Source organism: Mesoplodon bidens (assembly GCF_964165515.1).
Source record: "Mesoplodon bidens genome assembly, chromosome: 20".
NCBI lineage: Eukaryota > Metazoa > Chordata > Mammalia > Artiodactyla > Ziphiidae > Mesoplodon > Mesoplodon bidens.
In genome coordinates this window covers 35,803,352-35,831,326 of record NC_138181.1, presented here as the reverse complement: position 1 = coordinate 35,831,326, position 27,975 = coordinate 35,803,352, and the positions used below count along the sequence as shown (strand labels likewise).

Below are 27,975 nucleotides of genomic sequence, written 5' to 3'. Positions count from 1 at the left end.
AATTGCTCCCCGAGTGATCCACTGGGTCGGACTGACGGATTCCTGGCATACTGTACAGACTGCAGGGGACGGCGGAGAACGCCTCCTGCACACCCAGCTGGGGAAGCTTGCCAAAGTTTCACAGGCTTTGCACCATCTTTTCCACATGGCAGTGCAACAAAAATAGCCCAAAGCCTCCAGTATAAATATATGTGGTCTCGGGATTTTAGTTACATGGATGACAATGTCCTTAAATGATACTTGAATTCAAGGATAGTGTCTATTTTTAAATTTCTAGCACTTTCACTTCTTTCCCCAACCTAGTGTGCTTTGCACACATGGGGATTTAAGAGATAGGACTACTAGACAGACCACCGAGGACATGAGGTCCAAAACCATCCCAAAGCTCCGAATTGGCCCTATTTGAACCAGGTGTGTATGTGTGTGTCTGTGTGTACATACACAGAACACACTAGGTATTAGGAAATGGGACCACTAAGATTTACTATTTGTTTCAAACTGACCTCTGTATTTTTACTTAAGGATGACACAAATTAACATGTAATTTTTCTACACATGCACCTATCTGTCCAAGATGATCTTATTTGCTGATCTGAACACCAAAAACAATACAGCCGGGACCTTCCCTCGTGGCGCAGTGGTTAAGAATCCGCCTGCCAATGCAGGGGACATGGGTTTGAGCCCTGGTCTGGGAAGATCCCACATGCCGCGGAGCAACTAAGCCCAAGTGCCACAACTGCTGAGCCCGCATGCCACAACTACTGAAGCCCCTGCACCTACAGCCCATGCTCCGCAACAAGAGAAGCCACTGCAATGAGAAGCCCGTGCACTGCAACGAAGAGTAGCCCGCGCTCGCCGCCAACTAGAGAAAGCCTGCGCAGCAACAAAGACCCAACGCAGCCAAAAATAAATTAATTTAAAAAAAAAACACAATACAGCCATTCCAAAACATTACATAAGCTCAGTTACGCATTTTGGAGAAAAAGTACTCACTCAGTACATGTATGCAGGACTAATTTTTCAGTACGAACATAACTCAGTAGGTCAAGAACAGGGTAAATGGTATCCAAAGTCCAATCTGAACTATTGATGTATTCTGGCAAAATAAAACCAAATAAAAGATTCTCTAAATAATAGGATTAAAACTTGTTCATCCAATTTTTAATTTATGTAATTGATTCTTTTCTGGTCAACGCTATCTACTTCTTTATTTTCTAGATCACAATCAGGTCCCGATACCAAACACTCAGCAATCTCTTTCCTCTTTAAATTCAGGACAGCTAGTGCTTGGTTTTACGCCTTTTTATCAATATGAATGAAAATACCAAATAAAATAGTAGATTTTAAATTATACTACCAACTGAACACGTACCTTTGATGAAGTCAATACCAATAGGAAGGGCTTTTTCAGGTTCTTGACTTAACAAGTAATACTTTACAGTTTCGAATATATTGCCATCGGCATGGGCTGTCTCAGCTAATTGCATACATTCTTCTACTGTGGGCAGCTTGCACTAGAAAATAATTGGTTTGATGACACTGTTACTAAATTCATAGGGATAAAAGCAATAGTATTAAGTGCGAAATGTTTCCAACATGCCTGCTTATTAAAGTTGCTGAGAACAGATGTAAATGAAATAATTTGTACTAAAAGCATACATTTATGGGAATATCTTTAAGATCTAATAACAATAAATAGGGTATTACCTAATGAGTCAGTAGTTTTAATCACACAAATACCTAATAAAAGAGGTGGAATTAAATTGTCCTGATTGTGATACTAGAATTAGTACCTGCAAATGTAATTGAGCAGGAAATGCTGAAATGAGTTACTTTAGAACAAATATACTGACCAGTCTCAAAAACTACATTAAATGTAGAAAACATAAAAGGTGCATGCATGCTTACGTGTTGTCTACACAGTGATTTAGTTTCACTTGGCCTTGAGACAAAGCAACTTTATTTTGAGCAGGACAAGCTCTCAACGTTTTTAGCTTTGACATTCTGAAATGCTACAAAGTGGAGATTTGAGCCTATGAAATTTCATTACTGTAAAATGAAAAGCAACACTCCCCATCTTTTCAAATAATGTTTTTTTCTGTTAAAACTGAGAGCCTACTCCTCTCTCATGTAAGTTTTTCTGCTTCCATAACGTAGACAGGAATTAAGTTATAAATTAGTAACTTAATAACTTAAATCAATACTTTAACTTATAATTAAGTTATAAATTAATTTTAGATAAAACTCTGACATGTTCATGATATTTGCAGTTTAGGTGTTGAAGTTTGTTGGTTTGTTTCTAAGCAACACAGGCATAGTTTACTGCTGTCTACTAGTCTTTGGCAACCACTGAGACGGAGCTTCCGCTGCAAAAAATATTTTGTGCTGTGACCGCAGAGGATGTGGTTCATCCACAGTTAGGCCATCCGTCTCCTCTCCTTTGAGGTTTGTCACTCTAGTTCCTTCTCACTATTTTTTACATCCCCGTAAGTTACTAAGATGGTTTTATTCAATTTATTAATGCATTTATTCCACAGCTTCATATTTTCCGTTGTTTAAAATTTAAGTAAACTGAATATTTTAGACCCCTCAGACTCTCTCAAAAAACTTACAACAAACTAAACTAAAAGAGCTCTCAGGTATGTGACATTTCATATTGTTTCCCCATCTTTATTCACTGAATGCCAGTTATTTACTGAGCAACTACTATGTGCTAGGAACTGTGCCTGGTTAGAAAGAAAAAAGTTTCTTCACTTTGCTATATGCTCTGAGAGTAGAGGGAATTGACAAATGGTTCCCACTGAAATTTCACTCTGACACAGAATATGATAAGAAAAGTAGGTTGATCATTCCTGTAATTCTTATCCTATCTTAAAATTCTAAAATCTATATAACTTAATATTTAAATATAATTTTTAGGGGAGTTCCCTGGTGGCCTAGTGGTTAGGATTCTGGGCTTTCACTACCATGGCCTGGGTTCAGTCCCTGGTTGGTGAGCTGAGATCCCGCAAGCCACATGGCACAGCCAAAAAAAAAAAAAATATATATATATATATATATATGTATATATGATTTTTAGTCTTACTTGTGAAGTTCTCCAGAGTTATTAACACCTTTACACACATACTAACTAGTCTTTCTAAAGAGTTATTAATGAAGTCTGCCAGAGAGTCCAATTATACCCTTTCAGGATGTGTGATGAAGAGACCAGGTGAATACTGTGTTTGTCCCCTCATTAATAGTTGTGTAAATACAGACAAGGATTTAGCCTCTCTTAAGAGCCTCTGCACTAACACCGCACCTCTGGCCTCAGAGAATACGTCAGTGTACACTGAAACACTACACAGTAAATTAAAGGATAACTGAAAAATCCACTCCTGCCTCCTTCCATGTGCATTTTAACTTCAACTTAAAAATAACTTTTGTCATGTTTATAAAGCAAAGCACAGCTCATTTAAAAGGTGATTCACAGAGCAAAGTGTATAAAGAAGTTAAAATCACCTATAATCTCACAACCCATTGGTAACTTTCAACATTTATCCTTTCACAAGTATTTTCCCTGATACCATAAACACACACAGTCACATACACACACACACACACACACTCATCCACACACACTTTTGGTCTATCTGTACTAACAAAATAGTTAGTATCCCTTGTTGAATGAATAGAGCCACTTACCCACTGCAGGGAAAATCAAGGTTCATGTAAGAAAACTCTGTTATTTTGAGAGTTAAAGATGAGAAAATGTTTTATTTATATCGTCTTTTTCTTAAAAGAACTGTACTGTGCTATAAATAAAATAAATATGTACACAGTTGATTTTCCAAATGAAAATCATATGGTGTGTACATAGTTTTATCATCTGCTTTTTATTTACTTGTTTTATAGCCATCTACCAATGCCAATAAAAATAGAACTTCATGACATATTTAATGGATTAATAGCAATGAAATATAGACATGTACTGTAATTAATACAATCTCCCTATTGTTGAACATTTTGATTGCTTTTGTATGTAATCTTGGTATATAAATTCTTGTGTTCGTAATGGAGCATTTTTAAAAAGCACTTTAGAATAAGCATGCCAAATTTATTATACTTCACTAATTCTTTTAAAGATCCTAAACTGCCTATTTTTAAAGTTAGCATACATGTACCTTAAGATGCAAAGTGGAAAGGGCTTGGGATGTGAAGTTACAAACGTTGAAGTTCTCACCCCACCGTTAACTAGTTAAAACTTGCGGGCTTCCCTGGTGGCGCAGTGGTTGAGAGTCCGCCTGCCGATGCAGGGGACATGGGTTCGTGCCCCGGTCCGGGAGGACCCCACATGCCGCGGAGCGGCTGGGCCCGTGAGCCATGGCCGCTGAGCGGGCGAATCCGGAGCCTGTGCTCCGCAACGGGAGAGGCCCCAACAGGGAGAGGCCCGTGTACCGCGGGAAAAAAAAAAAAGTTCCTTACCTTCTCTGAGTTCACTTTCTTTATAAATTAGGAACAGTATCCCCTGCTTTTCAGGGTTTCATGAGAATTAAGTAACAGATAGATGTGAAAATTTAGAACAGTTCCAAACATACAGTAGAAACTCAATAAATGTTCTTCCTCATTGTTATAATTTTTGTTGTCTTTATGAGGGGATTCTGACAGGATCGTATATTCATTTCTCTGTGTGCATCACTATTTGACCAAACCTAAAGCTAATGAAATCACAGCACTGCATTCCAGAGTAGAATACTTTTTTTTTTTTTTTTTTTTTTTTTGCGGTACGCGGGCCTCCCACTGCCGCGGCCTCTCCCGTCGCAGAGCACAGGCTCCGGATGCACAGGCCCAGCGGCCATGGCTCACGGGCCCAGCCGCTCTGCGGCATGTGGGATCTTCCCGGACCGGGGCACGAACCCGTGTCCCCTGCATCGGCAGGCGGACTTTCAACCACTGTGCCACCAGGGAAGCCCCAGAGTAGAATACTTAATACCATCAGCATACCTTCTCATGAAGATCATTTATCTCTTCGATACACCCCGGGTAGAAAGCACAGAGCTTTACTAACTGTAGTTCGCTATCAGGGGTCATCAGGAGAAGATCAACTGCCAAATTCCTATTCACAGAACAAACGGGGAAACGTCAATGAGGAAAAAACGCCTAAAAATAACACTTTAGAACTATTTCAAAGGAAGAAGACTCATTACACCTCCCTTGCTTTTCTATTTACATAAACAGTACTAATTTCCTATTTAGTTAACAAACTCCTCTAAATGTAGATTACAGAAACCAGAGGGCGTGAAGAAAAAACGTATTATGAAATTCCTAAATACTGAGCCCTTATATATTTACAATTAATTTTGTTATTATAGAATAATTCTCTAACCAAACTAAGTAGTATTAGACGTGTTCTTTGGAGCGAATTATAAGGCAGACTCTGTGAAAGCTAATTCTCATCAACTTTTGCTACACTTGCCAACAATGGACAACTGTATTTTCCAGCTCATAAAAACTAATGGATATTTAGATATTATAGGTTTAGATGTATGGGTATTCTGCATATTTCTTAAACTTTAGGTGGAAATCAAAGATAGAAATGCAGTTTTCCGATTTGCTTTCGAAAGATTTAATCAATGGAATAGATCATTTTGAAATCAGACATTTAAAAAATGTGTGGACTTTCACAGCTTTACGTTAAAATATTTTGTATAAAATCATTTTTAAAAATCACGAGGTGAGGAGGTTTTGGTTTCATGCCTCATAAGTGAGAAATCACTCATTTTTAAGGGCTTACGATATTATTATTCAATTTTCAAGAAAATGATAGACATTCAGCATGATTTTGTATTCCAAATGTGAAGTTACAACGGCTGTGCTGTGCACTCTGAGTAAAGCCCCCTCCACCTTCTTTGTGCAGCCTTCAGTAAAATCTAAATGGGTCATTCAAGTGAATAAATTGTTTTAGAAAATATTAGGGAGATGTTTAATCAGAATACAGTGAGTAAAGAACGGGAATAGGGATAATTCGTATGTGTCAAATTATCTGTCATCATTGGGCAAGTAAATCTTTGAGTGTTCTTACGGGTTCCAAATTAGAGTAATTCATCTGTTCTTGATAAAAAGTATGACTTTATGTTTTCTGATACTAACATTTCATAGCAGTTTTTAATAATGTCCATGAGAATATAGAAATTATCATTTGCTTTTAAAAACGCTGTGCTAAAATTCTACTTTAACTTCTATGAACTACAGCCAAAAGTCTGACTTTCTTATCCTAGAATCATATCCTGATACAGAGAAATTTACAGCAATTCTAGCTAATTTTATTTACTTTTTAGGCTAATTCACTATTTATTAAAAATTCAGTATGCCAGTAGGGGAAAATGTGTGTATATATTTCTATATACTGATATAGACCAGTGAAATGATCCAAACTCTTATATTTCACTATAGAACAGGCATTTTAATTTGCTTAGTTATTATTGTTTTTTTGTAGAAAGCCACAGTTCTTTTTTTTTTTTTTTTTTTTTTTTTTTTTTTTTGCGGTACGCGGGCCTCTCACTGTTGTGGCCTCTCCCATTGTGGAGCACAGGCTCCAGATGCGCAGGCTCAGCGGCCATGGCTCACGGGCCCAGCCGCTCCACGGCATGTGGGATCTTCCCAGACCGGGGCACGAACCCGCGTCCCCTGCATTGGCAGGCAGACTCTCAACCACTGCGCCACCAGGGAAGCCCACACAGTTCATTTTTTACACAGGTTTAAAGTATAAAATCATGAGTGATTTTGTACCTAGGTTATAGGAACTGTTCTCATTACTTTGTAGTTAGGTTTTATTTAAACTATAGAAATGAATTGGCATTCTGCAAAGCAATAAACCAAAAACAGTTAGTGATCATTTCTTAGTAAAGAGTTGGTATTCTAAAAATAAAATAATATGTGAATTTTAACTGAAGATTTTAATAAAACTAGATAATACCTGTATCCAGTGGATGGAAAGCTAAAAAGAAAATAAATTTGAATACCATGAATAGGCAATGACAACCAAGAAAAAGCATACTTTTACCAGTAACTGTAAAAAACACGAAGTGTTCTCGGTTTATAAAATTACATTAGGATTAGATTTCACCCAGAAAAAAGCCAGATCCACGTATTTCAGCATTTGAACTTTATCCTGGTTTCTGGTACACAAATCTATGGCTATATAGAGAAAGGACTCCTGGAGGGAGTTAAAAGGAAGGAGAAGTTTGTTTTATATTAAAAGCAATAAGACATAGAGTCAGGTGGAAGATTTTGAAACCTCTTTAAAATTTAATATCCAAAAAAAAAAAAAAAAAAAATTTAATATCCATGTTTTGCTACTTTTTACCTTTACTTTTTTTTAAAAAAGTAATCACATTGTATTTGAATTAGATGATGACTTCTGGCACAGCGTCAGTCAGTCACCTTTGTGGGTAAGTAGTGTGAGTTAGACCTCGTGCTTTCGGTTGGGTCTGAGCCAACTACCATAGTTCTTGAGGGACGGAACTGGGTCCTCTCAAGGGATGGTCTGCCTTAGGTACACTTAAGTCTGAGACTGATGGTGGGGCACCAGTCCATTCTGATGGGGGAGGGAGCTCTTACATCACTGTAACATACGGGTAAAAATTAGAATAACTCTGAGATTCCCGAATCTCTCTGAAGCCCCCAGATCCAACAGAAAAGGAGTCCGGGAAGCACTGCTCTTTTTCTGACTCAGCCTGGAGGAGGAGGTGGTGTCGTGAGATAGCTGCCATAGACTGAATGTCTGTGTCCCCCAAAAGCCCTGTGTTGACATCGAACCCCCAGCAGGATGGTATTAGGAGTTGGGGTCTTTGGGAGCTTATAGGGTCATGAGGGAAGACCCGCGCTGAATGGGATTTAGTGCCCCGATAAAAGGGGTCACAGGGAGCTCCCTCACCCCTTCCACCACGTGAGCACAGCAAAAACGCAGCCAGTTACGAAACAGGAAGCCAGCTCTCATCAGACACTGAATCTGCCAGTTTATCTTGCACTTCTCACTCTCCAGAACCATGAAAAAGAAATTTCTCCTGTTTATCAGTCACCCAGTCTGGAGCATTTTGTTACAGCAGCCCCAGCTGACTAAGACAGTAGCTAAGAATGCAAACACTGGAGCCAGTTGATGTAGCTTTGAGTCCTGGCACGACCATTTATGGAGACCAGAGACAAATCAACACCTACTGCAGAGTTCTGAGTGAACTGCTGCACGTAAGTGCTTACGACGGTGCACGGCGCACACTGAGCGGTACGGAAGCGTTAGCGATGAGGATGATTCTCATCTGTGGTGTTCGACGTGGCGTCTGTATCGCTGCATCGTAAGAGCGGGGGCCTGTGTGCAGGGAGTGTGGAGTGGGGAGAGGTGAAAGTCCTCATAAACAAGCTTATGTGGAAATTTCCCAAGGTTCTACGTGTTCTGGGGAAAGAGAAGACGGAGGTCTAAAAGCATCTTTATTCAACAAGCACGTGAGTGACGGCACCATCTCCTTCCTCCACGATGAAGGACTGTCTGCCCTGAGACGTGAGGGAGAATTGCTGTGAGCTGGGCTTCCAGGTCCCCCAGGACTCTCCCGGGTCTGCCTCTTACAGCACAGCCCAAGTTTGCTCCAAGTGTCCGGCTACACAAGCTTTATTATTACTCTCCATTAGAAAAGTGACTTTATTTTCTAAACCGCAAACTAAGACTCAAGATCTGACAAGAATGAGTGTAGACATGCAGAATTTAAAAAGTGGGAATGCGTGGTCCTGAGAATCTTAAGAAGTGCACACTTATGGCCTCATGGTGCTTTCTGTGTTTGAAATATTGAACGTTACAACTGGGCTGCTTTAGAATAAGTGACGGCAGATTTCGCTACATTGCCACGGTGGTTCTCACTCTTAATTCGTGCTCACATCTTATCTTTATCTAAAAGGAGCTCCTATATTCTCCCAACACACACCTTATCAAGACCAACTTACAACCTTCAAAAAATGCTTCCATCACTCTGAAACTATTCTTTGACTTTAGAAATGCTCACCACGTTGGAATCATCATGCACTTTCTCGCCAGCAGCTCGAGGGCATAGTGGGTTGCGGGTCCTGCCAGCTCTCCAAGCACTGTGCCCACACAGACTGCCAACTCCAGCTCGTTTCCGCGAATCAGGTACGCCATAGCCAGCTTGCTCAATGAGAAAAGAATTCCTTCAGTTTCATAGATGCTGGGTAGGATCATCATTCCACTATTTCATCTCATAAAGCAGATAAAGTTGTATTAACCTGTAATCGATTATTCTTAGAAAATACTGAGTGTAACATTTGCCTACAGTACTTATGTAAGGGCAACTACAGTTTTCAGGTGGAAAAGCTGATAAAGGGACACAGAGCACATTTTATAAGGTCAGAATTTAAGAGTTTTGAACCTCTGCTCACATTTTTGTGATTAATTAATAACAGTCTCTCTGCAGTATCCTCAACATGTCCTTCAGTCTCTCTATCAGAAAAAAAGTAAATTCTTAAAGTCTTCCTCGGTACTGTACAATGACTATCAATTATCCCTTAAGGCCAACATAGCTAAGGATACATGCAAAGTAGAACCCACATCTTTACCTAATGGTTTCCTATTACTTTAGAGGCTCAAATGAAAAATACCTCAAAAACATAACTTGTGAAGAATATACTAAAGTATTTATAAAAATAACTGCTTTCAAAAGTCAGGTATTCTGAGTCCAAGTCCAGTGATTCTTCCCTTTACCACACTACTGCTTCTCATATATGATGAAATATTTAAAGTTAGGTTTTTACAAATGCGTCTCTTGTAAATAAAAAGATCTCATAGTCTGTAGAGTTTATCTGTGTTTACTGGGTATGTAATGGCTCAGGCTTGGAAAGCATGCAAAATCCAGATCTTACATAGAAATTCACTGTGTTATTCCCCCTCAAACATCGTGACATATCTTAAGAGCTTTTCATTCACATGAGCCACTTTGAAATGTACCTCGATATTATCCACGGCGAGGTGGCAACACGCGGCTAGGACTGCCCGGCCATCCTGAAAATACCATTCCGCCAGCTCTCTGCAGGCTTCCTGCAGGAGTCTAGGAAGAAAAAGTGTACGTACTGGATATAAGCACAAGGACTCCATCATAAAAGTGAACTGATGCCTTTTTATAACAAGCTGCTTAAGGGATCAAACAAGATTTAATTTTACATCCTTGGTTTAGGTAGAAAGCCTGATTTGGGGGGAAAATCAGGAAAGCAGTCTTTCTTAGCAGATGAGCTGATAGGCTTCCTGCTCTCCCCTGCAATTTTTCTCCTTTTCAGAAGAAAAGCCAAATTTTCAGAATTTCCCATCCTACGTCGAATAAGTTATGCCTCAGCTACAGGGGCAGTTAACCTTAGAAGAATTACAGGTTGAACAGAAACTTTTCAAGATTTAGGTGGTGACTGGAACAGGGGTGGTGTAATGTTAGATCTTTAAAATGCCAAGTTTAGAAATGGCAGAGAATAACAGCAAAAAAACAGGAAGAAATATGGTAGTCCCAACACATTATTTGCCTGAAATTTTGTGATCATTTTTACTTGTCAAGTGTCCTAAGAGTTTAAATATCCTCTTTCCTAGGGCAATGACAGGAGCTAAGAGAAGACACAGAGGAAGGTAGATTACTAGATTTGAAAAAGGTCAAAAGGCTGGAGAATCCTAATTTCCATTTCTTTTAAAAACGCTAAGTATTTGGATTTCATTTTTTTTAATTCTTAAAAAAATTTGTATTGGAGTACAGCTGGTTTACAATGTTGTGTTACTTTCTGCTGTACAGCAAAGTGAATCAATTACACGTATACATATATTCACTCTTTTTTAGGTTCTTTTCCCATAGAGGTTATTACAGAGTATTGAGTAGAGTTCCCTGTGCCCTACAGCAGGTCTTTATTAGTTATCTATTTTATATATAGTAGCGTGTATATGTCAAGAGGCCTAGGTGTTGTTCCAGATGCTAATACCAGGGTCATGGATTTTGAGTGATGTCAGGGAGATGTCATCCACACTGAATCTAGGGTGAAACATTGATAAACAGCACATCTTACTTTAACTGCCTCTCCTCCCCAGCAGGTTTGATCAGATTTTAAGGCTTTAGGTGCTTTATATGCAATTTCTGTGCTGCAATGAAGTTTGCTTTTCTGGAAGCTACATAAGACGTGTGGCGGCTGTGTCTATGTGCCTGACATTTCCCTCCTCGTCCAGGGACGGATGCTGTGATGGAACAAGACTGTGGTGAGAAATGCAGCTGAGGACACGAGACAGACAAGTCCTCTGCGTGCCAAGAAGGATGAACTGCCTTAAAGGGAAACCAGCCACAAAAAAATATTGATCCCCAACAAAGAATGAATCGCTCACTCGTTAAAGTCTTCCTTGTAGTTATCATCAGAATAAGAAGATCCTTTAGGTGTCGAAACATGGAAGGTTTGCATATTTCCCTCACAAGCAGCCTGGAATTTAATGCAATCTTTAGTTAATCTGTAGCTAACTGTTGATAATGGACCCATTTCAGAATATTCTTTTGAACAAAGTATATTTAAATGATGTTTGAAATTTATACAATTTGGAGATACCCTTAGAATTAAAAAAAAAACAAAAACAAAAACAAAAACAAAAAAACCAACCCGTGAACTCTGTTGTATCAACAGAAGCTTCAAGTGAATGGTTACTAGAGTTGTTCAAGTGTATACAACGTTCAGCAGCGAAGAAAAGGCCAGAGTTCAGAGATGCTTGCATGTTTAAAGATCTAAAATAGGTTCAGCGTGGCCAGAGCAAAGAGAGGGTGACTGAAATGTCCAAGAAAGAAGGTCGGGAGGTAGGCAGAAGCCAAGCCATCTACAACTCTGTCCATCACGTGAACATGACCTTCCCCCTCCCACACGCCCCCCCCCCCAGTGTGTCCAGCCTGTGTCGTTACGTGTTCGTACCTGGGCAACAAGTAGAGCTTCTTTAAGCTGACCTCTTGACATAAAAAAATGGACTAATTTTTTCACATCGCCAATGGCTATGCAGTATGGAATGACATCATCCTTATCTTCCTGGATTAACTGATCAGCTCTCCTAATAAAATAACAACAAAGCTTTTTTTAAATATAACATAGTAATTTCAAGGTTCTCAGTGTGACTGAGATTCTCTGAAGTATCTAAAATTTGCATCAGAATCCACAAAGACTTAGATTTATGATCAGATCACATAAGGAAGACAAAAGTTTTCTGAAGTAGTAAACACTGTTAGTACTTGTTTTCCCTTAGGAAACTACAAATTTTCATATTTTAAATGCACTGAACATTTCAGGTCTTAAAATTAATGTAGCTTAGCTATTAAAATAAGGAATATATCTTTCTGATAAGTGTGATGGGACATCTACTCTCAATTGGATTAATGCATATGTGGGTGTCTACTTCACTAAAGACAGAGAATTTTAAGTGTTTTAGTGAGCACAACAATGACTGGCGAGCCTCTAAATGCAAGTAGCCTAAGAATCATTAAAAAGGACAATTCAAGAAAATTTTATTTCACTGTTACTTATATTTAACAAACATGAAATTTATTTCTGTTTTTATTTTTTCCCTACTCACTGTCATAACCAGCTATGTTTTTGCTGTGCTCATATGCTGGAAAGGGTTAAGAAGTTTTGCCCCAAGCGAGGCAAAACTTCTCCCCCAATATGTGAGGGGGAAGCGGGGGCCTGATCTTGGAGATTATGAAGGATATACATGTGTCTGTCTCTGTCTCTCCACATCCATCACTGTCTGTCTGTCTGTCTGTCTCTGTTTCTCTTTTCCTGTTTGAAGTCCCCATTACTTTCTCAATGACCAACCTCGTTAATTCCACTCTTAACGTTTAATCTCAGTTTTACTGAAAACTAATCTGGTATATTTAATTTATGCTGGCACCTGCATCAAACTCCATTTCAATTGCCAACTTTGGGTGGGTGCAGTAGACACTTTTTCATTTAATAATAAAACAACAATTTTATTATTGTTTGCCTAGATCACTGTTAACAGTCTCCAGTTCATGGGGTCACTGGAGTTTTCCCTAACAACCAGGCTTTTACCATCTGACCCTGATTTCCCTGTTATAGCTGTTTAGAAACAATATTCTCTTCCTGGGCATTCAGAAGTAGGATTGAGAGACTGCTGATCAATCTTTCTGAATGGCTGGATGCATAAAACACGAACTTAGGAGTTGCAGGGAGATGATTTTCTGGCCACCATGTGAACTAAGGAGCAGAGAAAATCAGGTGTTGGTTTTCAAAGATACATGAAAAAGACTGTTGTTTCTTAGGTTGAAACAAAATTGCTTTGTGAAATAAATACCCTCTGCTAACCTGACTTTATTAAGGTTTCAGTGGGAGCAATGACATTTACAATCGTGTAGTAATTGTACACATGATAGAAGATACATGAACTTAGAATTACTTTGGATTCTTAGAGCTTAGTCTAAGGAGCCTGCAGTCTGAGGGCTGGAGCTAGCTATGGCTTAACTTATTTGGGGAAAGTAGGTGCTAGGGAATGGTCCACTTTCCCACGGCTAATGCGTTAATCCTGTATTTCATGCTTAGTCTCTGATTGATTTTATTGGTACGTGTGAGTTACAGTTGAATTTTTTTCTAAACCATGTCCCATGAAACGAAAACCAAACTTCATTTTTAATGCCAGAAGCAAGGTAATTACTCATTAAATAGTCCTCTGCGGTAACTGGCACGTAGAGAGCGCTAAATATTTGTGAAACGAATAGCACAGAACAGAGAGCAGTCTATGTTTCCCCCTCAAAAGATACATGGTGGAAGCCCTGATCCACAGTACCTGTGAATGTGACTTTAAGGGTCTTTGCTGTTATAATTGTTAAGATGGGGCTGCGCTGGATTAGGGTAAACTCTAAATCTGATATGACTGGTATCCTTATTAAAAAAGGGGAAAGTTGGACCCAGAGACGCATGGGGGATAATGCCATGTGAAGACTAAGCAGAGCCTGCAGTGCCAAGGGCTGTCGGTAACCACCAGAAGCCGGGGGAAAGCACGGACCTGATTCCTTCTCGGAACCTCCAGCAGGAAGCAACACTGCTGACAACCTGAGAGCCGTGAGAGAGTACATTTCTGTTGTTCTAAGCACTCAGTTTGTGGTCCTTTCTTATGGCAGCCCTAGGAAACCAATACACCTCAGAAGAAATCTTGTTTATTACATTCTAGAGCAAGGACATCCGGTTAACCTTGTTCAGTGGTAAAACTCTTCTTCATCACCAGAACTACCTTGCACAAATGCAGAGGACACGGCAGGAATTAGTGTCCATAGAGAGAATTTCTGAGATGATTTATGGAATGACTATTTCACGAACTTCTGGTAACCTTCAAGAAATCTTACCACTTATATTTCAATAGCAATACATTAACCAGTGAGTATGCTGACTGATCTGTCATTTCCTCCGTCAACACAGGGGAATTTGCCTTCCACCACTGTTCTTATCAGAGGTCAGCTCAAATGTAAGAACGCCAAATGACTTATAACCGATTCGTTTAATTTACTGTATCAGGAGATATGAAATTCAGTTATCATTTAAAACAACATAAAAGTAAAAAATCTCAAAGGGTACTAGCATATTTATATATTGCTTCTATTTTAACAAAATGTAAAACATCTGTTTGGACACAGACTCTCTGCCTCACCTCTGCATCAACTTCTTCCAGTATTTCACAGACACCCCTGGCGCAACTGACAAGGCTTTGTCCCACTAGAACAGGAGAAAAGAAAAGCAGAAACATACCCATTTTGATTGTATGGGCTAACTCTTAACAGACTTTTTAAAAAATGAACTCATATTTATAATACAAGTTTTTATTAGAGTGTTTGGATTTCCAGGGATATTTTTTGTATACTATCTCATGCATTCCCTAGAGTATAAGTATTATCATAGTTTAAGATAAAATAAGATATATAAATTCCCTGGTTTAGCAGGGAAAATCCCAAGCCTACAGAAAAACAAAGAGCGGTGGAGGGAAAGGGGGGAGCAGAGAGAGAAAAAGAAAGGAGGTTGGAAAAAGGGGTAGTACATAAAGTATGTAGTTTGAAAAATATACTAACTCACCTTCCCACACACACCAGAGTAATCTGGTCTATGGTATTCTATGTTATATTTTCAAAGTCATATATACACTGAAATTTTTATTTCACTGTTACTTATATTTAACAAACACGGCATTTATTTCTATTTTTATTTTTTCCCTACTCATTGTCATAAATTTTATTTATTGTCATCTCTCCCTCTATAACTGACATTCCTGTCTTCATATTTAAAAAATTAGACTACTACTAAAAGAAGCTCGCTGTTCAATTAAAGCTGATTGTGACTGTTGTTTGAAGACACAGGTTTCACTGAATTCAAGTCTAGAAGGGAACTGAGGAGAAAATATTCTGAAATATCACTACATAAATCAAAACTTCATTTTGTTTTTTTTTGTTTTTGTTTTTTTGTTTTTGCGGTACGCGGGCCTCTCACTGTTGTGGCCTCTCCCGTTGCGGAACGCAGGCTCAGCAGCCACGGCTCACGGACCCAGCCGCTCCGCAGCATGTGGGATCTTCCCAGACCGGGGCACGAACCCGTGTCCCCTGCATCGGCAGGCGGACTCTGAACCACTGCGCCACCAGGGAAGCCCCAAAACTTCATTTTAATTAAGGCTCTCCAAGACAGGCAAGTTCTACTGCAAATAAAGCTAGAAAATTGGTAATTAGCCTGAAAATAATACGTTAGGGAATTTTTAACATACATTATTTATAATCATGTTTTGGGGGGAAATTCATCTTTATTATAGTAGGGATGAATGGAAGAAAGAAACTGAAATGTAGATGAAATTAACTTTAAAATCACCAAGCTCCTTCAATAAAAACATGTGTTGCAAGTGAAAAGAATAAATGTTTTCCTAATCTCATACTATCAATTTTACAGAAATAGAAGCTATTTGTAAGGCGGTGATCAGGAACAATTATAAGGACACCTATATTTCTAAAGGGTTGTAAGCACAGTTTTTTGGATCATTTAGTCCACTGATGAAACTGCACAACAACAAAATTATTAGCTCCATAAGTAAATGCCTGATTAAATTATCTTGAATTAAATTGGAATTAAATATAGTTTAAAATTATATACACCCAAATATATAACTCAGAAAGATAAAGAATTACACTGTTCTACCAAATTTATTTATTCTTTTTCTCCTTCACTTTTTTTTTTTTTTTTTTTTGCGGTACGCAGGCCTCTGACTGTTGTGGCCTCTCCCATTGCGGAGCACAGGCTCCGGACGCGCAGACTCAGCGGCCATGGCTCACGGGCCCGGCCGCTCCGCCACATGTGGGATCCTCCCGGACCGGGGCATGAACCCGCGTCCCCTGCATCGGCAGGCGGACTCTCAACCACTGCGCCACCAGGGAAGCCCTCTCCTTCACTTTTGATATTCTTTCTAGAAGTGCCCTGTTAAATAAGTTACTTTTAAGTCATACTTTTATTTCTTCATAAGAAAAATTTCACACTGCTCCTAAGTTAAACATTTTTTTGGTTTGCAATTCCTTTTAAATAACATTTTTATATGGTACACTTTATTATTTTAGATCAAGCAGTAATTCATTGTTTGTCTCTAATGTATGGGGAAATACAAAGGTGAGCTAAAATTTTTTTCGGAATCAAAGACTAGAGTCGAGGACAGTGGTTCTCACAGGTTAGCTTGTTGGGAAGAGAAGCTGGAGCGCTTAGAAAAACACCTGTCATTGGGCTCCATCCCCCGAGTTCCTGATTCTGTAGGTGTGGGTGGGAAATGCATGTCTAAGGAGTTCCCAGGCATGCTGATACTGCGAGCCAGGACCTCACTTAGGTAACTACTGCTCTGAGGTATATACCCCTGGTATCAGATTGGCAGAGAACCAACCAGACCTGGAAGAAGATAAGCTTGATATTTAGTATCTAACTGAGACTTGGAACACCGTGTGAGACTGCTTGGTTTTGCTTTAACAGCTCATTTTACCTCTCCCAGTTCGACCATCAGCTCACAGTATCTCCGAATCTGTCCTAGTCGCAAGTGTATTTCAGCAGCTTCCTTCAGTCTTTCTTCTTTAGTAGGGGCACCAATACCACCACCAAACTTAGACATCTTGACTGTGGTTAGTTCTTGGGCTTCAGACTGGTTAAGAAGAGAATGAATTTTCTAAATGTTGTTATGCAACAGTTAGTGCTAACAGACGATTATAAAAGCATTATACGGACACATATTTTATAAGCATATAGCACTGGAAGTTAAATATTTTTTTAAATCAATGCTTTTTATCTATAAAATATAATACCTCTTTAAACACAATATTTTGGTGTGGTGAAGAGTAGGGCTTGGATATGCCTGGTGTGGGTGGGAAGAGGCTAAATCCCATTTTCCTTAAAACTCACCAGAAGTCCAGAGGCCAAAAGGTAGTGAGTGATAAAGTGGTATATAACTGGTGAAAAACTATATAATAAATAAATAAATAACTAAAAATAAAAACTAAAAGTTATTCTAATTGGTTGCTATACTATCAATAGGTAACCGTTACAGTCATTAGGTGTTGAGTTTGTGATTGAAAAGGGTACTTCTTTTTGAAAATAGCTGCCCCCTATCACCATCAAATCCACATCCCTGGCATGATTCTCTCCATGGTCTAACAATTAGTCACCCACGGATACTTCATTGCAAATATAAAAGCTTTTTCTTCTTTCTGGTCTCAGGACTGGTTTATTGTTGGAACTGCATATCGCTTCATGTATAAGGTGACTAGTAGTTTTGTACTGAAATTCATTAAGGGATAAAATATGATCAGTTTTAATAAAATATATCCCAGAATACAGCCTAGTAGGACTCTGGGACAAAAATCAGAGTAGCCCATACATACAATCATCTGGTAATAGTGTAAAGGTAAAGCATTTCAAGGGCTTTCCCGGTGACCTTTGAAGAATTTCACGACATTCAACCTAGGAAAACCATGGCTGCCTTAATCTGTTCCCAAAATAACTGATACTCTCGTGATCAGTTTTTACTGAAGGTTTATGTCCTCAGTGGTCACTTACTTCAGTCTACCAACTCTAATTATATATGCAAAAAATAATTTTCATATTTTAATAGTGAAAAGGCAAAACAATTTTTTGTTTGAGTACATCACATCTGCATACTTTACTTACTGTTTGGAATGTAATCAGATGTTTCAAATGCATTATTCCTTTACAGTAGTTCTGAGGAAGTAAGCTATCATCTTGCCCTTTTATCACAGCAACTAAGTCCCATAAATTGTCACTGCCACCCGGAGGCTAAAAAGTTGATACAGAACATTCAAAGATATAATAATGAATTAAAAACCCCACAGCATTTTTCACCTTTAAAAATAGAATGCAGGCATATCTAACTTGAAAAATTAACAGGATAATAACTATACTCTATCTTATTTATTGTTTCTGGTTTCCATTTGCTTTTTTGTCTGTTAGGCCCTCTGAGATCCTTGTTGGATTAATGCATGCACCCAAATTGTCTATTGAGGACCAGAGGGGAAAAGCTTTATTCGTTGCAAAAGATCCTTGAATCAGCCAGTCCCAACAAAATAGCCTCTATATATACAAATGTGCGTCTATAAGCGTGTGTGGTATAATATGAAAATTTTGGATATTTTCAAATGTATATAGTAGAAACTGTTATAATTTATAAAATAACACTAAATTTAAAATCATTTAAGGTCGGTGGCAAACTTTTTTGATTACATATTTTGTTAGCTCAGAAATAATCTCAGCTATCTATTATCATGTGGAAGGTCACGAATAGTTCTTGAGGTGAAAAGGGTCTTCAAAACAAAACATGCAGTTCTGAAGTGCAAGTAATAATTAAGAAGGAAAAGTTGATTTATTGCCAATAATAAAAGATAATGATATCAAGGCGAGGGCCAGAATAGAAGGTAAGGAAGCATGCTATAAAAGCAGACAAATGGAGACCACACAGCAGCAGCTGACAAGTTAGGAGGTAGATTGGTAGCTGAAGTGCCCTAAAGGCTGTCAGAAATGCTACTGATTAGTCAATGGTTGATTTTATCAGTGTTAGTAGGGTGGAAACAGCAAATTGCCGCCTTCTGTCTCTCTTTTAATGTCTCATTGCCCTCACAACTTATGGACCATTTGCTTTCTTACACTGGGATGACACATGTAAACATGTGATAACTTAATGACAAAAAGTTGTCATGATTCGCTTTGGCTAAAGGGGAAATTTTCACATTTAATTCCTATAATACTTACTGATAAACACTCTGAAAACCATCTTAGTTTTTTCACTCGAGGGTTGCCACTTAGTTTCTCTATCTCCTGTTTGATATCTCTTGACACTTTGCCACACAGCAGAGGGGGCATGCCTTGTTCTACAGCACAATCTGGAGAAGAGACACAACTCAGTGAGAAAAGAGCGCTTATAAAATCGTATTTAGAAAGAAGATCTAATACATGCAGAGTTTCCGTACCAGTGTTCCCGATAATTTCTTCCCAGGATCTATCTGCCAGAATATTTATTTGTAAAGGAGTAATTAACGGCGTTAATGACCAGAGTCTCACTGTCGAGTCCCGGGAGCACGAGGCCATAGTGAAGGGGCGACGTGGGTGGCATGTTAAACCTGATGGAAGAAATAACGCCATTTACTAAAGGAAGCACTGAAAAATATGTTTTATTGATGTGTACCTCCTAACCCTTCCGCAGAACTGAAGTTGTGGAGAAGTGTTTTAAATACCATATCTGTCTTGGCTGAAAACAATACAAGGATGTAAAAAAAAGTATTTAGCATCTTCTGTAGATATGAATACAGAGTTGAATAATTATTAGAAAGCAGATGGTCCTGGATGAAAGTGTTGAAATTACATTTCAGTTGGTGTGTCAGCAAGCTGACTGTCATACCCACGGAATACACAGTGATCCATGGATGGGTGGATGTTCTCATTACACGATAAAGAAAGACTTGAGGACCTTTCATTTTAGAATGTCCAGAAATGGGCTTCTCTCCCACACTCAGTCCCACGCTGCAGTAACTAAGAGGCCACTGGCGTCAAGCACATGGATACAATGATTAGGTTGGGGTTAAGTGCTCTCAATAATCACTTTTGCATATTCTTCATTTCCCTACTCAACCCCATCAAGGTTTGGGTGCTACAAATGAGAGTAAAATCATGTGCAAACGGTAAGGAATCTGATTTTCCATTCCCAGCTCATTTATAGTAAAAAACTTGGTACTATATTAAGAAACAAAACATTGCCCCAAATATCCAAAAATAGAGGTAAAGGAATGGCCAACTACATCATACCTAAGTTATTAAGGATTTCCTGTTTTACAGCTTACCTTTGGGGTGATGCTAAGGTAATGGAGAAAAATCCAAGCCATACATGAGAATATGTGCAAGGGTATATGTGTGCGTGCGTGCATGCGTGCGTGCGTGTGTGTGTATGTTTCTCTACAGGGATAGAGAGAAAGACACCACAGTGCTAACAAGAGTTATTTTCTAATTATTTCTGATGACATTTTCTCTTATCTTCTGTGTATTCTGATATTTAAATAGTAAGCATGTATACTTTCTACTAAGATAAATGTTATTTCAAAATGAAACACTGTAAGCCTTCTTCAAAAATACTGTCTTGCTCAGAAATTATAATCATTAATATAGGAAAATTTAAAAGTACATGAAAAACACTTTACCGTATACATCTGCACCATGATCGTACACGGTATCCAAACACGTTCCTTCCCGAGTGTCCCACACTTTTATAGTATAGTCCCAGCTGCCAGATATTAGTAGGTATGGGATCTCAGTATTCCACATTAATCCCCGCACAGGTGCCGTGTGTCCTCTAAGAATGTTTATGCATGAGTCTTTAGTATAATCCCAGATTCGAACAGAACTGAAAACAGAATATTATGTATATAATACCATTCAAGTTATAATTTATCTAGAGTATCAGCATATTCTTAATGGAACACAATGATTATTTCTTAGTATATTGAAAAAACATTTTATGTTTCAATATATGTTATGATTCTCTTCTTTACAGCAAATAAAAATGAATTTTATTTATTTTAAAATGAATAATTAACTAGGCTAGAGCCATCCTATTCCAATATTTTTTCCTTACTTTTACTGGTCATTAACCCGATACTAAATATATGATTTCGCAGTTTATGTGTTTAAAAAGTTGCTTTCTTAAAATAAAATATCCAGAGCAGATAAAGCCAAAGAAAAATAGGGCTAACAACATGTATACAATAATTTAAGAGCACTCAAATTATTTGTATAACTTGAAAATACAGCATGTATGATGTTGGGTATTATTTGAAAAATCAATGCGTATCTATGCTTTTATCAATACAGGAAACACTTCATGTTTTTGTCGGTTAAATAAGTTTCTTAGTCTGTGGAATCACTCTCAGATCAAGTACAAAATTTAAATATAAATGGGTTCATAATATTACTTGAATCTGTAGAGTATAAATGTTACTGAAGGACAATTTGAACTCAAGATCAATTCAAGACTTCCAAATGCCAACTCTGCTTGGACAATTCATAATAATCTTTTAGTTAAAGATTTATATAAACCTGAAAATATCAAAATATTAATACTCCAAAGGTTATATTACACTATTAGGAGACATACCACATATTTTATTTCTTAAGGCATATCTCTTTCTGCTATATATAAAAAGACCCCTTTCTTCTTTTTCCCCTTTATACCAGGACTGGATAATGTGATTACTATATACTACAACTTTTACTTGCACCAAGTAAGATTTTTCTTACCTAAATTTATCTCATATTCAAACAGCCCAAACTGTACCATGCAAATGTATCTTGTCTGGATATAAAATATAGACAAGATTTCAGAAACTTTCATAGACCCAGGAAAAAATGTTAAGTCACTCTCATTTCTAAAATATCTTCTTTTCATGCTAACATATATAATCATCTTCTTTTATTCCATTCTTAATGAAAACAGAGGACAGCTGTTTTCCACATTAAATACGGGAACATTATTAAAAATAAACTCGTCTCTACATTTTACAAAGGTTTATTGTTTCAGACGTTGTTCCCTTTCCCAACAGATTTCTGTTAACTTTGTTCCTAATAAGAGAGAAATAAGCATCTATTGCAAGTACAATAAATAAGGAAATAGAAATAATGAATAAGATGCTAAGTATGGAAAATTTTAATTTACTTTTAGTTGGATGCAATTAGATACTTGTTAAATGCCTACTTGTTAAATACATGTTTAAAATAGTTCCACATGCAAGTTGGATCATATAAGTAAGTACACTGCTAGAAAATTATAAGCTTATGATTTTTAGGACTAGAAAATTAGAATCCAAAAATACATACCCATCATCAGAGCCACTGCAAAGAATTCCCTCCCTCAGAGGAGACCACCTAACATGGAACACTTTCTCTGTATGCCCACTAAACACTTTCAGTGGTTGATCGGAACTGGTGGCCACATAATAGACACGAACATTTTTGTCTTCACAGCCAGTGGCTATCATGTCTCTGAAATATCACCCACGGCACATTAAAAAAATTAAAAGTTTGATATTATTTGTTACTGATAGTTTTTAAATGCACACAGTTCTAACTTCTAAAATGAGAATTTTTTGCTTCCTTAATAAAGTTACACTGAAAACTTACATAAATAAAAACATCATTTACAGCAACTGCTCTAGTACAGAATGAGTTTCTCAATGTTTCCTTTCAATCAGTTGTGTTTTTATTTTATTTATGAGAGATAATGGTACAGTTATTTCTATACATTCTTTTTCAAGATGTCCAGATTCATAACTTTAGTATTTCTCAGACCTTTATATTTTGCAACTATTGGGTCTTAAGACGGGTCCTGAATGGTCCGTGATCGAGATTTGCTTAACTGCTGGTAGGCACGTTATTAATTACTACATGCCCTGACCGCTGGTAAATTTTGTTGTGGTGGGGCTATAAATAGCAATGTTTCCCCCAGAAGTGTGCTTGGAAAGCTCCCCGCAGAACCAGGGTCATCTCATCTGACAGTAAGTCACATTCCTGGTTTTCCAATTCTCTTTGATGAGATGCTTAACTGTTTGATCCAACAGAATCCTCTGGGAATATAATATGTGGATCTGATCTTTTAATGATCTTGGCTCATTACCTCTAAGAGAGTGAGATAGCTAAGCAACTATCTGTACCCTAGCCATCATGCCTGGAACACTGTTCCCGATGGAATTCGAGGACTAGGCAGGCCTGTGGCATCAGGTACCAGCCAGAACGGTCTCCCCCAAGGAACATGAACAACCGTATAAACAGTCCCCAGGCTTTAAAGGTAAAGAGGGGAAGTTACACGTTTTGGACTCAGCTGTTATCAAAACCTTCTCCAAACTTCAAATCGTTGATTTTTGTCGCATGGGTTGTAATACCTATATTTATTTAACCTTACATGCATAAATACACCAGTTTGTAAACTGCATGCCGATCTATAAATGTGTAGATTACATGTGCCCAAGGCCCGCTGGTAAACAGCCTGTTCCTCTATGTGGGAAAATATATTTTGCATAATACAAATATTTACACGTATACACGAGCATATTTCTGTATATATGTCTATGCAGATACATAAAGATAAAATCTTAGAAATGAAAAAATATTCAAAGAAGGTACATACAGATATCCAAATTATAAATTCAGAAATATCTTATGAATAAACTTTTATAAGTTCAAGGTGTTTTTCACTTATCTCCTAGGATGCTACGTGGAATATAAATACAGAAATTAGAACATTTAGAAAAGATTTTTAAAAATAAAAGTGAGGGCTTCCCTGGTGGTGCAGTGGTTGAGAGTCCACCTGCCGATGCAGGGGACACGGGTTCGTGCCCCGGTCCGGGAGGATCCCACATGCCGCGGAGCGGATGGGCCCGTGAGCCATGGCTGCTGAGCCTGCGCGTCCGGAGCTTGTGCCCCACAACGGGAGAGGCCACAACAGTGAGAGGCCCGCGTACCGCAAAAAAATAGAATAAAATAAGAGGTCAAGGATTTGGGCTTTAGCAGTTTGTTGTTTGCATTTTCAGGCCACTGAGATGCGAAATACTGTGGAAGAGCTGGTCATGAGCTCATTTTAGAGCCTCTAACCGGGGACCTCCCTGGCAGTCCATGGTTAAGACTTCGCCTTCCAATGCAGTGGGTATGGATTCGATCCCTAGTCAGGGAGCTAAGATCCCACATGCCTCGGGGCCAAAAAAACCAAAACATAAAGCAGAAGCAATATTGTAATAAATTCAATAAAGATTTTTAAAATGGTCCACATAAAAAAAATTTTTTTAAGTACCTATAACTGTGTAATAAATGCTTCTATATTTACTGGAAGAAACTCATAGATCCATCATTTTGTATAATATGTGATTTGACTCAGAACACAGTGTAATAAGGTTTTAATATTTTAGTATGTATATTTTACGACTCTAATATGGAAAAGCATAATTCACATTGTTTTCACAATATTTAAAGAAAGTTTGAATTTTTAAATATAATTTATATCCCATCAAAGAGAGGTTTGAAACACAAGATTCTTGGAAGTGCAGTGGCTTAAAGGATCAATTTTAGTGGAGGTTTGACTTGGATTAATTTTTAAATCTAAGCTGATCTTTAATGCCAGGCTCTTAAGCAAGGCTGACCTTTCAAAACCATTCTAAGTTCCGTGTCATGGGAAATCACCCAAGGCCGTGGCATTTGCATTAGGTGGAGGCAATGGAAAGTCACGGGGAACAAAATACCATTTGCCCAGATTCCTAAAAAGGGTTCAGAGAAAGGGCCACGTTCCTCAGAAGACACACAGATTGGGCTGATTTCCATGTTTTAGTTAGCATGTGCTTTTCCTTAAAGCAGCAGGAAATAGCTTGAAAGTAGGAAATCAGTATTTCTAAATCATATAAAAACCTCACGGAATAAAAACAGACGGTTACACATGCAATTACAAGGCTAGGCAAAGGGAATATTAACTAAAAAGAGTCATGAATATTACCTATGGAAATAACATTAAACTTTGTGGCTGTTCAAAATCTCTGAAATGTAATTATTACTTGTTTCCGGAAAAAATACTTACCTGTTGTTTTGGCTCCAATCACAACCAAACACTGCAGCTGGATGTTTGTATTTGTGTAGTACTTTACCATCAACTGTTCGAATAATACTGAAATTAAGTATAATATATTAATAGAAAATTACAACAGTCTAAATACATCATTCAAGGGAAGAAAGCCAAAACTGTAAAATTCGAGCATAAGTGTTTTAGGAAAGAGACCTTGTCTGCAAAGCACAAGGAACATTTAAAAGTACTGTGTAAATATTACCAATTATGAGTAAGGATATTTATATCACATAGTATTAATTATGGTAACCCACTGAAACCAATTTAAAGGAGATACATCTTTATTTAGAAACGATTTCTTATATTTTTAATTAGGGAAATACATAGTTTAATACATATATTTTAAAACATATGCATTAGATTTCAGCTTCAAAATTTAACAGTTCAAAATGTATGCTTAAAACAACTCATTTATAGTGTTGGGTGCATGCACTATTACACCAACTGCAAGACATATAATATTTTCATGGCATATTTTAAGTGATACAACTAGAAATTCAGAGGACCCCTTCTCCCAAAACAGATCCTATATACTTTCACTACAAAAACAAAAGAAGCTCTAATACCCTCCTATTATATTACCATAGTGCAAGGGCTATTGATTCCATTAGGGACACAAAGCTGTGTATAAATTAACGTATTGCAAAGTTTTAAAAGTCTTTGGAAAAGACCCTTTTAAAACATCACTAGGCCCACCAAAACTCTGAGGTTACTGGAGAATGGTGGTGACCTACGCTTCCAAATATTTAGTCATTGACTGTGGTATTTATCAAATAAGTAACGCGCTGAGAATATATGGTAAATCTAATCATGTATCACCTAGTCAAAAAACTCTTATGTACATCTTTCGTATTTTGGTATGTATCAATGAGCAAATAGTCATTTTCAAGGGAAAAAAATCACTAACTGTTGTTTCTGAAAATTTTAACTTCTTGGTAAAGATCTTTGGTTTCCATAACTACTGTATTTTCCACTGAAATTAAAAAGTGAGGATGAGAAGATTTTGGGCTGGGTATAGCAAAACCTAAGAGGAGATAAACTTTACTACTTCTCAACAACCGTAAGTGCTTATACTACCTGTCAAAGATGACAATACCTATAGCTATAGGGTAGCACCATTGCATTAAAAACATTTTTTTTAACTCAAAGGCAATTCTTCCCTTACATATATTTCTTGGAAGCCTACTTTTTCTTGGGACTCAACAGAATTAAGAAAGCACATATTTCTAAGTTAGTCACTTTCTAAAAATAGGCATTTCCCACAGGCATGATCTTATTCCTCCTTACAAGGCCTTTTTATCCTTTTTTCAATAATAACACCTACTATGAACAAGTTTCTAGAGGACTTGATACCTCTTTAATCACTTGCGAAACTGAAATACCACTCCCTCAAAATGTGATGAAAATTAGACTCTGTGAAAGTCCTTTAAATTTCTTTGAGACAAGTCACAGTATTCTAGTTAAAATTCGAGTAGTATTTTCATTTAGAAAGAATTAGTGGTTTGTTTATTCTTAAAACATCATTGCATTGTTATTTATTACTGATATATCATAGCAATGTAGCATGTGCCTATGCGGGCTTATAAATAATATTTATGATAGTAGGTAGAGCTGTACAAATGGAATCTCATCGAATATTTTAATGTATGTGCTAACATGATACAACTGACATTATCAAATGTATCTTTTATAAACCGTGTAATTTCATACATGGTACTTACCAGTAACCATCACCACTGCAGGTTGCTATTCTTTTGGAATCTTTATGACTCCAGGCAATGCAGAATATTCCATTTTTTCCATGCTTCAAAAAATGTAAAATACCTATCAATAAGAAATAATTCACCCCTTTTTCCTCTTATTTATTTACTTCTTCTAATATTACTTTTCTATTAGGAACTTGCTCTAGATGATTCTACAGAGACACTACTGTCAACAGCAGAAAGCTGAATACACACTTTAAAGAATGTGTGACGCTGTCAACACTTAAGAAACAAAACCATTGTTTTAAGACATAAATGGGTGGCTCTATTTCCTTTTTGTGGACACTGGTAAAGACCCAGAATCTGCTTCCTCAGCCATCTGTAGAATTAAGCTCTGCTTAATAGTTTAATACCTTTTTCTGTAAAAGCCCTTCTGGAGATGAAGATAGTTATTTATCTGCTTTCTAACCCAGTTAGGCTCCTAAAACTACAGTATAAGAGATGCTGCAAGCAGCTGTTATTATTGATTGTTCTTCTAAATTTCAAAATTTTATTTTTATGAAACAAAGAAGCTTTAAGGTTATTATTATAACAAATCACTCTGTATTTACCTGTACTCTACATTTATCTGTATTCTTGGACTGAGAAAGGGTAAAGGAATACAGTCACAGCTGGTATGATGAGAACTTTTAAAAACACGAAGAATATATTTTATACATAGGAATGTCATTCATCAACTAGGTAATGGGTGAATAAAGGTTGCAACCAATCCATTTCCAAATTTTGTTTAAAACATTTCAGTTTTATATAGCACTTAAATCGTGGCTGCTCTTAATGGAAGACTAAAGTGACTTTTTATCTGGAGCCTTAAGGCTGTTTTACTAAGGCGGTCTCCAGTTTGCTATTTTTACTTTCCTTGGGGGGTCAAGGTGGGTAGCTTTATAAAGATGAACACAAGAATGGAGGTAGTCTCTATACTCACTCAGTTGAAGGAGGGGAGGTCCTCCATCAGCTGTGTTCGTCCCTGTGAACGGGGCACTTATGGCTCCTTCACGTCCTGCATTT

General features: G+C 37.6%; 1 protein-coding gene across 2 annotated transcripts in view; it reads right to left on the bottom strand.

Annotated features, from left to right (window-relative positions):
- WDR17 (WD repeat domain 17) overlaps positions 1-27,975 on the bottom strand; it is a gene marked incomplete at its 5' end in the record, with an annotated part of 75,512 nt that overhangs the window by 6,220 nt on the left and 41,317 nt on the right. The window contains 17 exons of one of the 2 annotated variants that reach the window (XM_081221027.1): positions 994-1,096; positions 1,373-1,514; positions 4,984-5,095; positions 6,956-6,976; positions 9,030-9,169; positions 9,986-10,085; positions 11,384-11,475; positions 11,953-12,085; positions 14,693-14,757; positions 17,039-17,194; positions 18,217-18,342; positions 19,312-19,442; positions 19,530-19,679; positions 20,751-20,953; positions 22,423-22,587; positions 25,163-25,249; positions 26,929-27,011. In XM_081221027.1, the coding sequence (XP_081077153.1) occupies positions 994-1,096; positions 1,373-1,514; positions 4,984-5,095; positions 6,956-6,976; positions 9,030-9,169; positions 9,986-10,085; positions 11,384-11,475; positions 11,953-12,085; positions 14,693-14,757; positions 17,039-17,194; positions 18,217-18,342; positions 19,312-19,442; positions 19,530-19,679; positions 20,751-20,953; positions 22,423-22,587; positions 25,163-25,249; positions 26,929-27,011 (2,009 nt within the window). Of the gene's footprint in view, positions 1-993; positions 1,097-1,372; positions 1,515-4,983; positions 5,120-6,955; positions 6,977-9,029; positions 9,170-9,985; positions 10,086-11,383; positions 11,476-11,952; positions 12,086-14,692; positions 14,758-17,038; positions 17,195-18,216; positions 18,343-19,311; positions 19,443-19,529; positions 19,680-20,750; positions 20,954-22,422; positions 22,588-25,162; positions 25,250-26,928; positions 27,012-27,975 lie in introns of both variants that reach the window. The other variant, XM_081221028.1, reaches the window with a different exon arrangement.